General features: G+C 45.7%; 1 protein-coding gene across 11 annotated transcripts in view; it reads right to left on the bottom strand.

Annotated features, from left to right (window-relative positions):
* TP63 (tumor protein p63) overlaps positions 1–15,682 on the bottom strand; it is a 103,389-nt gene that overhangs the window by 56,002 nt on the left and 31,705 nt on the right. For 4 of the 11 annotated variants that reach the window (XM_046898299.1, NM_204351.2, NM_001398397.1 and 1 more), the window contains exon 1: positions 9,488–9,665. The exons of the other annotated variants lie outside the window; for them this stretch is intronic. In XM_046898299.1, the coding sequence (XP_046754255.1) occupies positions 9,488–9,529 (42 nt within the window). In that variant the 5' untranslated portion in view covers positions 9,530–9,665. Of the gene's footprint in view, positions 1–9,487; positions 9,666–15,682 lie in introns of those variants that run through there. 11 annotated transcript variants of the gene reach the window in all.

Raw genomic sequence — 15,682 nt, forward strand, 5'->3', positions numbered from 1 at the left:
TAACTGGGCGGTAATCATTGATGGTTATCAGTCATTTCAGACATGCAGCATTTTATTGCGCTGAGAGGGCAGTGTTAGGCTGGACAGGATATCTGTGTGTCATCCACACTGAAAGGCAGCGGACACTAACCAAAGTATGGCCATAGGGCACAAGGACAATGAGTAATCGGGGTCAGAATAGCACCAGGGATTGAAGTTAGCTCCCCAACTTGTCGTTTTGCTAAATAAAACCAGAAGGCATCAGCCTTCGGCCAGCAAGGTAGAATACTTCAGCTAGGTAACATTTCAGTCAGAACGAGAAATTCAGATCATCTGCAAGTTAAATAAATCAAACAGTTAAAAAAAGCCAAAGAAACCACACAAACCCCCACACCCACTCTTTGAAGCGCGGTGCAGCTATAGAATATAAGAATTCAGTAAGAGTTATAGGAGGGCAAAGGGCAAATTAAAACAAGTTAGAGCAAGCACACAAAAAGGGTTATACTGTGGCACGAGAGTCCCCATAGATTAAAAGGAACATCTACTGGATTTTCTATGTTATTTGGCCACTTCATCTCTCCAGAACAGAACACATGGATGGCATTCTCCAAAAGCCCGGGACACCAAATGATGCAAGCAGCAGCACTAACTGAGAAGCTTTTAAGATCGAGTGGGGGGTAGAGAGGACTGGCTGCCAAATTCTGATTATGCCCCAAATGCAGAGAACAAAAGGAGGCAGGGCTTTGCCTTCCAACACACGGCTTTATCTGGTACATTAGAGCAGCTCCTGTTCTATACCAAGCTGGGATCGCCCGTACCTAAGGATCTGTTGGGGTTCAGTATTGTGGCACACAAAACCAGAACACCCCAGAAGCCAGGCTTGGAGAATGAGGTACATGCATGCATGTACATACGAAGTGCATGCAAAGGCTGGGCTTCTTCCACACTGCCTTCACTCCATCAGCCTTGCAACCCTCAAGAATATTTACCCAACCATTTAAATGGCATTACCACAATGCATTCAGAGAATTTCCGTGCAGCTCTGTGTTATTGACCCTCCAGTGTCTAATAACACAATCAAAATCACTTTCCAGCATTTCCCTCGCTGTACAGTACTGCTGACTTCAGCACACACTAAAACAAAAGGCACAGCTTTGGAGATCTACCTTTGAGACATTGAACTGAGAAGCTGATAGATTGGTTGTTCAGCTCAGAATCACTCATGTCAGCAAGACGAGAACTTTTTCGGACCAGTTTCCATTATTTTAGTGAATGCTTCTGCAACAAGCAAGTTAGCTAACTGGAAGGTATTTCTAGTTATTTGTGGTCACCACAGCTGCGTGTAGTTTCAGGAGCAAAATAGAGAAAGGGGGTTCTAGATTTCTGAGTGACCGCATGCCCATCGGTTTCCATTCATATTTAACTCATTCCTCCTCCAAACTGAATATTCAGTTACTTTCAGACATAGAGCACAGTGACTCGACAAAGGTAGTTTTCTCACTTTAGCATTCAATTAGTAGTTTCCTGCTTGCAAAATGACTAAGATTTTTAGATCGAACACAGCCAGCATATTTTCTAGTTTCCTCTTCAAGAACTTCTTGCACGCTTATCTGCTGCTGAAAGGGGGTTAAAGGAAATTCACCCACTGACTTAATTTGCCCAGTCATCATCAGTGCTCCCTAAGGAGCAACAACAAAATGCAGAGTAAAAGTGAGGTGTAAGAAGTCACATAAAGGCTTGCAGAAGCTGCTAGTGATTTCAGAAGCAACTTAAAGTTGTAGAATCTGATCTCTGCAGAGCAGCCTGTCAGAATTTTATTCTTTACTTTGAGCAACTGCACCCCCAAAAGGTATTTTCTGATGTACAACCAAGATGTGAGTTTACCTGAAAAATAAAAACCAAGCACATTTAATTAATTCTTTCCTTACAGCAGAGAGAGCGAGTGGCTGACTTGATGCTTACTGACAGCATACTTATACACAGGCTGAGAGTTCCTATTGTTCTGTTCACAGCAGATCACAAGGCACGACATCACTCCTACACATCAGGTCCATCACGTAGCTGGACATCAGCTCCGCACTACAGGGATTTCCCCCTAAGCAGCATGCCCAAGAAGCCTAGCACTGCACCTCCTCCTCTCTCCCTGCTCCCAGAACTCGGCACGAGTCTTTGTATTTACTTCCTAGATGTGGATTAAAACTAAAAGATTCATATCTGCTGAGACACAATCCATCCCTTTCATTCCCAGACACTACCCCACCATAAAATATTTCTCCCTAAACTGGGCGTTTCCTCCCACTCTCTTGCCCTTGGTAAAAACATTCATCTTCTTGCCATCTTGAGGAAGTTGGACTCATCTCAAATTTCACCAGGCCCCCTTGTATGCCACTTCCCAAAGTCCTTGGGGGGAAGTTTAATCCGGATCCAAACTCTGGAATCAATCCCAGGAGACTGCCAGGCTCCAATCAATGCATTAATTTCCAAGCATGCTCAGCCTTGCTGCTTGGGTCCACTTCCAAACAGAGCGGACGACTGGGCACAGGCTCAGAAACACATCACACCTCGAGCCATCTATTCTAGATATTAACATGCACATCCTGGTTAAAACACTGCTTCTTTAGTTGTACCATTAGGGCTCCAGGTGAAACAACAGCGGCAGGGGATTTGCAAAAAAATACCAGATATGAGTGAGTATTCTTGGCTCAACTCCCAAATCACTCAAACCTGGTACAATTAAAAGACAACAAAAATCATCCCACGTTTTTGTTACTGCTTGTGCCCTACGAAAAAGGGAGCTTTTCAACAACTAAGTTTAGACTCAAGCTCCCAAAGATGATTCAATGTCAATTTGCCAACACCAGAGAACTAAAGTGTGCCACGTACTAATCAGAGCCTTCTTGAACAAGATTTCTTACCATTTTTCCTCTTAACATTATCAGCTTTAAGTATGACTGCAGTAGTTTTAATCCCATGCTGCTCTATTTTCTCTGTGCACAAGGCGATGGCAGGCAGCTAAGCTAAACCTGGGAAAGAAAGTCTCTCATGGGCTTTCCTTAAAAGAAAATCAGGACTTCTGCAGGAGTCAGCCTGGCTAAAATAAACAAGTTCAACCCTACATTTCACTGCACTTTCTTCTCAGTAGCTTTCTGCCAAGTAACAGCCTGCATATTTTGGCTTGTGCTGCTCTACTAAAGCTCCATCCTTTGGTATATCCCTATTGAAAAGTTGCTCTCTATTCCCTCTGACAGGTAGATTTTCTAAGAGCAAAGCAAAGCTCTGAAGGAAGCTCCATGGGGGAGAGTAAGGACTGGAATATTTCTCAGAAGTCACTGAATAATACAAGAAAACACCACAGATTAGGACAGTTTTGAAGAATGGCAAGTTGACTCACTTGGAGGGATCCACTCAAATCCCTAACTATGGATGGACTCAAGTATCACTAAAGATCACAGCCTCATTTAGTCGTTAAGGCAGTGCCAGCGGATGGCAGAGAATCCAGAAAATGGGTGCAACTGAAAAAAAAAAGTTGAACTTTGACACCCTTGGAAAATATTGTTTTCCCTCTTAATTCCATTTGATACCAAAAGTGACTTGACACTAATCCAGGCCAAGCCACACAAATAAAGTTTGAGCTCACTTCTCCACTAGAGAGGCTGAAGTGGAGCGTTACTGCTGGTATATGAGAAGCTACTCTCCTTTCAGATGATTTATGCAACCTTGCTTTAAAAGAGTTGCACTCATTTTATTGCCTACTCTGCACATTCTCAAGAAGCGTTGGAGGCAGTGCCAGAAAAATAACAGGGCTTAATAGTGTCTAGCACAAATCCATCGGTGCAAGAGTTCCTTTCTGAAGCGTTTCCAGATTTTTCAGTGGGAACATTTTGTAAATAGAACTTAAAATTTGCCTTGAGCCAGGCAACACCCGCTTTTATTCAGCCCTTCACGATAATGAAATAAGTAGTTTCTCCACTACCAATAGCCAACATCTTCCCGAGGAAGGAAAGCACAAAGCACATGGTTTACAGGAGTCACCCACTAACATCCTACATCCACGGCTTTCCTGCTGTGAATGCAGTGCCTTCTCCATGGAACTTGCAGTGCTTCTGAAACATATTTTATATGGCCATGATAGGAAAAACTCTTCTGCTAGGCATAACTTGGCACATGCAACCCGAAAGGCTGCCATCAGATGGGCAGGAACACATTTGAGAGGCAGGCAAAGGCTTCCTCTTGTTGTTCCTCCATGCTTTTCTTCTTTCTCCTGTCCCTGAGCAGTTTCACTTGACTTAAAACCATTACTTGTTAATTTTAAAAAGACAAAGTGATAAGAAAGAAGAAACAGTCGTAAGGAAGCCATGCAATAGGGCAGTAAAATCGTTGTGCTTGTGCTAGAAGAAATTCAGAGAACCCAGTTGGGGGTGACAAGACAAAGCAAACACAACCAACAAGAAAACACGCCACACAAGTGAAAAAAAAAATGGACCATCACTTACAATCACCAATTCAAGAAGAAAACCACCCTCACTTCCATGGCTGCTCCTTTACACTGATTTTTTTTCTTTTTACTATAGAAAGTGTTCAGTATTAGTTTCTTACCAAGTGAATCAAACTAATAATTTGCCAATTGCAAAAATATCTTGCCCCAACACTCATCCTCATTTTAAGCAGAGGATTAGAAATTGCATCTCCATTTTACAATCTGATGTCCAGTCTGACCGCATTACTGTGCAAACCACAGTACATTACTGAGCAATAATTTTGCACAGACTACCCTCATTTTTGCAGATGTATCACACAGCACACTCAGAAGTTGAAGCTGTGCAGACAGAACATCATCAGGTTTCATTTCTACCTATTAACAAACCATCTTATTCAATTATTCTACCCACACGCAGTTTACAATCATTTATTTCTGAGCTATACCCACAGTCGATGACTGTGCAGGGCCAGTCCAGACCCTCTGCCTAAAGCTAGGAGGATTTTTTCAAGAAACAGTCCCAATTCACTACCCTACAAAGGATCAGGTCAGTTCCACTATCAGTGCTGCTATCACCAAGCTTTTATGTATCATGTTACAAAACAGAAGACCACCCATGACATGACAAACCTGCTCTGATAGTAAACAATTTAGACCCTTGCGTGACACAGATTCAGCTCCTGCCCTTCCCTGTGTTTCCTCTGTCAGGTGGTCCTCCTGTTTCAGCTGGCAGGAGAATGGGAACACGTGGCAAGAGGCACATCTCAGCCTCTTGAGACCTCTCGACTGCTTCAGTGTCTTCACTGGAAAACCAACTGCTTCAACTCTCCAAAAAGATAAGGCACATACAAGTCTACTTCAGCTTTTCTACTGTAGGGCAAAGCTCTGCAACTGAGCTTTTAAAACCTCTCAGAGGAAAAGGTTGGCTATACAGGGCCTCTACATCCCCACAGAAGATCTCTGCAGTCTAGGGATAAGCTTCACATCTCAGAAGCTTGCACAGATGACATCATATGACAAAAAACTTAGTTCCTTAAGTACAATTACAGCAAAAAATGAGGGATAAATAGACAAGAAGCATCTTTTCAGCGTCCAGCTGACAAGACGTGCGCTGAGGATTGCATTCCTTACTTCTTGCTCAGTAATGAGGGCCTGCACCCAAACACACAGGGTGTTAATATTGTTTCAATATTCAGAAGCCACTGAAAGGCACAGTGCTCCTACCTGAACCCTCCACTGCTAAGAAATACGTTCCCTCCCAGGCACTGGGAGTTAACATCACCCCAGTCAGAGGCGGCTGAACTCCAAGACATCTTCCCAAATAGGAGGAGGAAAAAGACAGGTCTCCAGCCTGCAGGAAGGGAGGACAGTGGTTCCCTTGGTAGTGACCCCTACCCAAGGTTTGGCTGAGGGCCACAAAGCAGGGTAAGACAGAACAGCGGCAACCAATGCCACATCTGACAATCAGTCAAGGAAAGCAACACCAGAAGGGCCACAGCTTTGTCCTCTCAGGTGGTTTACAGCCAAGTTCCGACAACAAGGGTGGTGAAACTCCAACCACATTTTTACCACATATTGAAGTGGTTAATACTCAAAAGCCAGCTACATCTCAATTCCTGAATTCCTTAACCTGAAATAAAAGTTTGCTAAAGCAACATCCCACACCAGTGGGTGTTTCTCAGGCCTCACAGAGGTGGCCCAGCTCCTTTGAGACATCCTTTCAGGCCACCCTACAAATCCACCTGGCTGCTCTGGTAGAAGGAATACTCACACCCAGGCCACTACAGGTCAAACACATGCATTTCAACTATTAGTTCAAGTTTTTATTTTATATATATATATATATATATATATATATATATACATACATATACACACACACACGCACATACATATACACACACACACGCACACTATATGACATCCATCCTTCTTGAGCAGGTTATCCTAACCCTGAATCAAAGATATTTGCAGCAATCCAACTACAGCCTTTTAGACTTCTAGTATGAGGGAATGTTGCCAAAAAGCCGTAACAGGAGAGCACTAAAGGCTTTAAAGGTTTTGTGTGAAACTCATTTCCCCGTTCCCCTCCCAAAACTATGATAAAAATCTTAACGGAAAGAGATTCTTTAATTTGCCTCTCTCCCACAAAGAGCAGGAAGATCCTGGGGAAGAAGGAGATGATCAAAATTCACAGCACACTTCTTTATCAGTGTTTGAAGAAGTTACGTTTATTATTTTGGCAATGCCTTAATTTGATTTCAGCAAACACATTAAGCTCCCTGCATCATCATCTCAGTCATATTCCAGAAGAATCAGTCCCCAATGGGATCTCTCTACTGCTCTCATCCTCCCCTTTCAGCACCCAGGAAAGGCAGATAAGATTGGACAGATTTACACACAGAATCATTACAGGTGGAGAAGACCTCTAGGATTACCTGGTCAAACTTTCTAACTACCACCAAGATTGCCCGCTAAGCCATGTCCTTAAGCACCAAATCTAAACATTTCTTTAACACCCTCAAGGACCCTCTTCATGGAGCACAGCCAGTTTACAAGTGCATCCCATGTGGGGCACGTTTCCTTGCAGAAGTTTCTGCACAATAACTAGGATTGCCTGATGGAGAAACAAGGAAGGAGAGCCATTCAAGACCCCAAGATTCCTGTTAACCACCGCTTCATCATCCTGTTACATTCCAGCCATGTTACATATCCCTCCTGTTCACATCATCTACTTCAATACAAGGATCTCCAGAGCCACCAAGTCCAGCACTCCGCCAACAAAGAGCTCAGTTGCTCTTACAATCAACCCAGAACAAATGCTGGATTGCATTAAACTGCAAAAAAAAAAAAAAAAAAAAAAAAAGAAAAGAAAAGCTTGCGGCAGGTTCCACCTCCAGCCTTTTGGCCTGCAACTGACTCCTCAAACCTCGCTCTCAACTTCCCTTAACCAAATTTTGCCTTCTTAGAAGCAACTCCTCATCTCACTGTGGCATTTGACACCATGCTCGTGGGCACAGACCTCACAGGGCCGTGGGCCACAGCACAAGCTTGCTGTCCTGACCACGCAGGCCTGGCCGGGCCTTGCGCAAGGCTCAAGCTGCAGGGCAGAGCGGGCAGAGGACGGCACCCGTAAGGAGACAGCACTGGAAGGCAGCAACAGGCACAGCGGTGTGGAAGAGGGGAAAGGAAGAGTGTTTCAGTGGGAGGGAAACCAACTGCTCTCCGTTTTTAAGCCCCGTTTCAACAAACTGGAACTCCTACATCCACGCTGCTAGCTAAAGGTAGTTTTAGTTTTTTTCTTTTTATTTAGTTTTTGCAAGAGCCTACATCTTTTTTTCAAGCTTAGGATGAGCAAGGCTCATCAGGACGCATTCTCACAGAGTTCACAGGTCTCCACCTCACTCAGAAAGGGTTGCTGTAAAGGCTGCTATAGCAGTAATAAAGCCAAGTCAGCACTAATCGCATTTTCCTTCCACAGCGTTCAATGCTTCACTGAATGAACAAAGCCACGCATCAAGTTCAAATGTAAGGGGAAAAAAAAAAATACAAGAAGAGAGCTAAAGCCTTTTACAAGCCTCCCCTGCTGCTACAGCGAGCGGCATTTAAGCGGAGCATGAATGCTCCCGAGCGCATCGCTTCTGACAGATGAGCCCAGCAAGTCAACCATGGGGACTCCATAGCCCCACTGCTGCTATTCAGCGAAAGTTGATCAGATAGCAGGAGACAAATAATGCCAAGCAAACACGCCAAGAAGTGCTCTCTCCCCATTTAAGAGTTTATAATTAACCTGAGTGAAAAAATAGTCACCACATTAGTGTCTTCTGGGCACGAGAGCATACCATGTGTTTGCACACCCTGAAATACAGAAGACCTAGAAAACATGCAGGTTTCAGTTTAACTGAGTTGCAAACCGCCATCCCAGGTGTGCAAACCCCAAGTGTACATTTAACAGGCTTTTCCTCCGCAGCTATCGCATCCCCTATCTGTGCTCTCCACCGTGCAATTCCTATTTTGTTTTCTTTTCCAAGTGGCTGAGCTTCTGTCTGCTGCAGGTCCCACACCCCATGCCCTCTGCTTGAAGCATTTTCACCAGGAATACACACACGCACATACACACAGAAGATTTTGCTGCATCGCCATTCTGACGAGTGTCAACACAGCTGCTGTCTCCACTGGAATGTAAACCAATATTGTTGTTAGATCTGCCTCAACCCCAGGTAACTTCCTCAAAGATTTGCACAGTATGCAGCAATTCACTCAGCTTCCACCTTACGAAAACACCCATCTAGAGGGCTAAAAAGCAAACAAAAAAGTCTGTACCTGAAGTTTGCGTTCCACTTGCACCCATACAGTGCAACAAGTCGCATCCATTGTGCGAGCGTTTATCCCCACACAGTGTTTACGGATAACCTGTATAAAGTATCTTGCTGCTGCTTCAAGACACAAAGCATTAACAGCACCGCGTAAGGGAGTTATTGGGGTGGACGCTAACGCGACTCCTGCGGCAGAGAACCTCTTCACACACTACTTAAAAAACGTAACAAAAGAATGGATTTAGTGAAGTTTTGGTTTACGTCCTAAATGTCATCCATATTTAACAATGAGCACCAATTCTGGCAATAAAAAGACTAGTTAATGAGTTATAACATACTCAACACAGACACTGCTTGTACTGCTACAGGAATGCAAACTCGACGCATTGCACGCAGTAAACGACCACTTTGCCTTGCTTTACCAATGCAAAAAAAAAAAAAAAATATATATATATATATATATAAAATACATATATTTGGTTGATCAAGGCTCCCCAAAGAAATCTGCTGTCCGAAATGTAAAGGCTCCAAGTTCATTCTCATTTCAATATCTAGCTCAGCAAACTCTACTCGCCATTTGGAAGGCTCAAAGTTTTAGAAAAAGAAATGCATCTTGCATGCCTAACATTGGGACTACAGGGGTGAAAAATTGCACGATTTCACTAAAAATAAAGTATATTAAAAAGGTATCACAGCTCAAACCTAGGATCCTTACCTCGCTATACTGGGACTGGGCATTGTTTTCCAGGTACAACATGTTAGCAGTCAAATTGATCAATGCTGCTGTTCTTTCTTCTGGCTCCAGGATTTTGACAAACACCTCCCACCCCCTAGAAGACCCTGAAAAGGTATGTGATGCTACTTGGAAGATAACAGGACTCGGAGTGTGCCTCTCTGCATAATTTAAGTTTCCCTTATATACCTAACTATAGGCGAGGAGGAGGAGGTGGGGCTCTCCTGCCTTACCTGTCCAATCTGTCAAAGTGCCACCTGGAGTCCTCCACTCCAATGGAGAGAGGCCTCTCCCAGCTCATTAAGTAGTTAGAATTCCTTATCACCAATCTCTAAAAAGCAAAGGGAAGGAGGGGGAATGACAGAGGGGGGGGAAAAAAAAAAGAAGAAAGGAAACTACTACAACTTTCCCCTGTCACTTTTCTAGAGTTCAGAAACTCATAACGCAGAGCTGTTCCCAAGCAGCTTCTCCGTAGAGCCTCTATTTATTTATTTTCTTAGAAGACTGGTGTTTTCTTGAAGCACAGCCTTGGCTGTTACCAATGCCCAAACTGCTCGGGAAGGCATTGAGATGCATCGCTGGAGACCGGCAGGGCAGCAGCACAGCCAAACCTCCGGCTGCTGCAGCACGCAGCTTTTGGGTAAAGCACTCAAATGGGCTTTCTGAGAAGCAGTCCTTGCTCCGTGCACCATAAACCAGCCATGCACTGTGTCATCCACGTGCTTTCATCCACACTCAGTGGACATAGCTGCTCTCCAGCTAGGTATCTCCCTCCTCTGCAATCGCTACTAATTCTGCAGTAAGCTTTCAAATCACATCGCTTACGAACAAAACGGTTACAAATCAGAAAAGCAACTCATCCGGAGGGACTCGTGATTTTGAGTTCACACATGAGAGAAACTGCTGCTTAATCCTCAGCAAAAACCACCCAAACGCTGCACCCACAGCAACTAGAGATTTCAGAACGACACCTCGGAGTGGGGAAAGCGATCTGCCCTTCTGTGGCAGCACACCTTCCCCCCCTTCCCCCCCCAGCCCGCTCCAGGATTCCACGTCGGCAACCGTGCAGCGTGCGGAGCTGCCGGACCGCCCCGAGCCGCGCGTGGGATCCACCGCTGCCGTCTCGCCCCGCGTGGGGTGCACGGAGAGAACAAAAGGCAGCCCCCCTCCTGCGCTTCGGGAAGAGCGGGGCGAGCTCCAGCCGAGGAGGAGAAACAAAACACCTTTTTAAAGGGGCGGGGAAGGGGGGGGAAGAGAGAGGAAACCGAACATCCAGATCAGAGAGCGGCCGCCTGCCCTCCCAGCCTAATGACGGTGCTCCAGACTTTGAGGACCTGCCGTGAAGCCGACCAGTGGCTAATTGCTAAGTATCCGCACTGCTGCGGCCGTTCACAAGGAAAACTGAGCCTCAGTGAGCAAGTGAGCCATAGGGGCTGCGTAGAGGGAAGGAAAGTGAGGTCCCTAGCAGAGGTGCAACCCAAGTCCAACCAATACCTCCTGCCAGGGAGCTGCTTCTGCTCTCTGTCACAACTCCTTTTGCCTTCAGGCATCCTTTAACCCCAGCACCTTCGGGCACACGAGGAGGGGACATCAGCGTAAGCAGGCTGTGCTGCTGCGAGCCTCAGATGGCTGCACCAGCACAGGACAGTAGAAGCCACCCTGGCTTCCTGCCACCCTGAATTAGAGGACACTGACAGCTCCACCAGCTCCTTTCCAGCACTGATAAAAATAGGACAAAACCATAGCCAGAAAGGAGCCAACACCATAGCAAACAGCAGTGGATCACAGTGCCTTCTCTACCGTGCAGCAGCTCCTCACCATGCAGAGTGGTGCAGCTGTCTCATTTAGCTCTAACCCTGCTAGTATGGCTTGGCAAATGGCTGCTGGCCACCTGAGCAACAGACTGCAAATATTTACCATGCACATTGCCCATTCCTTCTTGGAGAGCCCAACACAAGGATGTGCTCCCAAGAACCGGGATTAGCATGGAACCCTCCCCAGCATCAAAAACCCAGCACAGCTGGAGTCCCACACATCCTCATTGCTCCTGAACCACCAGCAAAAGCCTGCTGAGCATAGAGCAGGTTTCCTGCATCACAGGGACAGCTCAAGAGACTGCTGCAGCCCCTTCACTTCTTCTGCTCACCTTTCCCAGCACTACGGGCTGTGCTCAGTGCGTTTACGTGATCTCACCTGAGACGGGTACAAGCCAGAAACCACACGTGCTAATCTGAAGACATAGGCGAGGTTTGCAGGGAGCAGCCACAGCACCGTTAGCCAGGCAGGTCACTTTGCAGCACCACTGCAAAGTCTGCAGAGCTGGACATGAAGGTGCAAGTCACCTGTGGAGTTACGGCTGCCTAGCCATGGGGAAGCAGATTGGCTTGGATGACAGGCAATTCTGACTCCTAAATACTGTCAGGGTTTGGTTTTCATACTGATGTGCAAGTTCAAAAGCTATGAAGGGGAAGCACAGAAGAAGGTAAGACACACACATCTCCCAGCCTCAGCAAGCTACTGCAAAAATCCCATTTGCTAGTTGTGCTATGCTCCTTTTCCTCCTGTTCCAAGTCATTAACACAGCACTGTTGTGTTAAGTATCTGCTATCTTCTGTCCCACAGGTGGCTGGAGGTGGTTGTGGGTGAAGCAACACCCAGATGAACTACACAGAGATATGTGGAAGTTTATCCAAGGAGATCTGCATGTCAAACACGAGGAGAAATGTATATAGCATGAATAAATTGACATGTCAGCACAAATCCCTGCCCTCTGTACACACAGCCACAACCTAGCTCTGTATTTCAGAAGCATCAGCCTGTAATATCATCTTGAAGCGGATGCTGGACAGGTGGCCTTTTGCAGATCAGTCATCCCCAGGTGCCACAAAGGAGATCACTGTCACCCTGGCGTGGGTGGCAGGAGATAACAGCACCCACCAGAGCTCCCAGGCTGCATGCAGGAGACAGCACCAAAAAATATAAAGAAAAAAAAGAAAAAAGAAAAAGCTCCTTGTACATATTTGATTCCCTCCTCTTAAAGATCAAAAAACAAGCTAACAGTGGCAAGGCAGCATCTCACAGATTCTGTCAGAGGCAATCGTAACTCTCTAAACTGTATATTGCTAAATGGATATCACAAAGCTAAAAGGACCCTCCCCTTCAAACTGCACGCTCACTTCCCAGCAATGGGACTCACTTATCTGAGCCTTTTGGACAGGTCTCCAAGGAAAATACTCTCAGTTCTGTGCAACTGCAATGGCCTAAAGTCATAGGCAAGACAATCCTTGTAGATAGAGGCTGTAACTTATTGCACTAATCTGCTTAGACAAAGAAAGCAAACCATTTGAGACAAAGACCTTCATTCCATGTGCTAAAGTATATTATTTCTGTTCACATTGCAGCAAGGTTTAACTCTATTCTTTCAGTCCAGTGAGCTTCCCTCAATCCTTCCTCTCCTACAGACAAAAACAAATTAGAAAATAAAGAAATAAAGAAATCAACCCAAAGCATTGGGTTTTGCAAGCCTGGTGCTCAAGCTTTGCTTAGCTCACTGAACTTAGACAAGCAAAGCAGCTCAGCCTTGGGAAGGGAAATCTCTCTTGCCTGTATTTAAAATTTACCTCCAATACTTTAGGAAACAAAAAATAACCATTGCTAGTTAGATTTCAAAGTTTCAGGTGCAACCCTCCCAGGCCTGACTCCATTGCTCCAGAAAGCCTCTGGCAATGCTTTGCAGCTCCCACTGGAATGCTGAAAAGTAAAGTAAGACACAAACAAGACCCCTAAGGTTTCCAGAATGAGGCATCAGCCAACTCGAATCATCAATTCAAGTTGTTTTTACTATTTACTTTCTGCATGCTGTTACATGGTCCGTGCCAGCATCTCTGCCTGGTACCATGAGCAAGTCATCAATAAGCCTTCCTGAATGCAACGTAACCATACTGAATCATGACAATTTAAAATACCATTGCCACAAGTCTTTAATTGTAGCATTAATTGAAGATTGTGTAAGTTCTTGGAGGGAAGGGGGGGATACACACACCTGCCTGCTTGTTAGGTGGCTCATGCAGAATTTCCTGCACATCAAAGGGAATAACTCTGCTCAGACCTCTCTGCTCTGTTGTAAAAATAGCAGCTGGATCAACCGCGTCACCACGGACTGTGACATCCACTCGGCTCAGAAATGTTTACAAATTAAGACTGAGATAACAGAAGGAGGAGGAAAAAATAGAATAGTGTTCCCCCCCCCCCCCCCCCCCTCCCATCTGAATAACTGCTGAATGGTCAAAACTGAGCTACTGCCAATTAGCTTTGGGAGCTTTTCCAATGAAGACTTTGTGGGGGACACACGCACACGTGACAAACCAAAACAGCAGGCAAAAAAGAAAAATCACCCTTCCTTCCCAAATACCAGTGCAGAGCTATCAGCTGGTCTTCCCTGCTCAGACCAAGAGAAGAGGTGAGGAAGGAAAAAAAAAGTGCACACTGCAACAGGGACTTTCCCCTTTAGAAGTGTCATGGGGAGGCAAAATTGAGAAGAAAAAAAACCCAAGAGATGCTGCTGATCCTGCCCACCACCAAGCAAAGCAACTGGACATGGCTTCATGCACAGCCATCAAGCTACAAGCACACCCTGGTCACACTCACTACTCAAGAATCCTCTATTCCAAGGACTTCCAACTGCATTTTCCTTCATTTTGCAATGCAGAGAAAAGCCACCGACTTGCCACGGGCGGGGGGGAGCCCTGCTCCTGGTCTGCCTGTAGCACAGATCAGCTTCTCCCTTCCCAAAGGAGCGTGCCCTCCCCAAGGCAATAGGCTGTCACAACAGGTCTGCCCTCCGACCCTGGGTAAACATCTGCGCACGCTGCTTATTTGAGCTCCTATAGCCTCGTTATCTCTCCAGAACACCCCCAGGGCTAATTAGAGAGTTAATGGCATCATGTCAGGAGATAACACTATGTGAAGGGAGCAGGGAGAGGGAAGGTGGAAAGGAATTGTGAAACAAAACCAGTTCTCTTCACAACCGCGGTGCAATATTGGTTTAGGAAGGACACACGCAGCCCCCAGGGACTCTGCCCCCAGGCTGCTGAGCTCCATTTAATAAGGCAAAGACACTCCTCTGGAAAGATTCAGCTTTCCAGCCAAGATGATGCAAGGTCCCCACGTCTTCCCCTACCAGCTGCACAGTCCAACCCCTCCAATCAATCCTGTCTCCTGCTCCTATGGATGGAAGATATTCCCACCACCGCCAGCAGGCTTGCCTCCCAAAGCTGGAGTACAACAGAAGATGGAAATCAAGCAGCTAGATAGTTTATTAAATCAAAAAACTTTCTGTTTTATTCCTGGTTCTCCTTTTATCCAATTTTTCCTCACGTTTTTGTACCTCGGAAACTCTTTAAAGACGAGTTGCTTTTTGCTAAAAATGCTCAGGGAAGAAACAACCTCCTGCAGACAGAAACATTTGCAGGGCAGCTGATGAGCCTGTAAACCCACTGGCCAGAACTGACACTCGTTCACCGATAGGTACAGAACTATGGGTCAGCAGACACTTGATGACCTGGTCATGGCTCCATGCTCAAGTCTCTGCCATCAGCAGCACTTTTGCCTGAGTGACAGCAATCAGCGTTCAAGCTGCATTTTTGCTTGACCTTTGTGCATTCCCCTTCTCATCAGAGAAAATTATGCAGAAATTAAGTTACTCAAGAAAATTCAATGGAGTTACAGTCAGATACTTAAGTCTCAAGCAGCAAAACCAGCCCCATCCTTCCAGCTGAAGGAAGATGTGGGTGCAGCACAAACCTGCATCTCAGCACAGGACACAGTGCTCTGGCTGGGGACAGGGAAAAAACAGGAGATAGCGACAGATTAGGGAGTCTTTGTTTTTAGTTAGGAGAGAAGCAACTGTTGACAGATCAGGTTTGTTCTTACTCAAGCAGCTGAGGGGAAAGTGTTGTTCTTCCCCTTATCTTGTATAAACTACAGATCACACGCAGGAAATGCACAACTGTTAACAAACACACAACCACAGCAGCTCTTTACAGCCAGTCCCTACACCTTGCCTGTTTTCTCCCCTTGTACAATAACCTAATGTTTAAGGAGCCATCAGGCTACAGTGATTTGAAATCTGTCTCCAAACCCTCTGCTTAAGCCCTGGCACTGCAGCTGTCAGCCACC

Source organism: Gallus gallus, chromosome 9 (genome assembly GCF_016699485.2).
Source record: "Gallus gallus isolate bGalGal1 chromosome 9, bGalGal1.mat.broiler.GRCg7b, whole genome shotgun sequence".
NCBI lineage: Eukaryota > Metazoa > Chordata > Aves > Galliformes > Phasianidae > Gallus > Gallus gallus.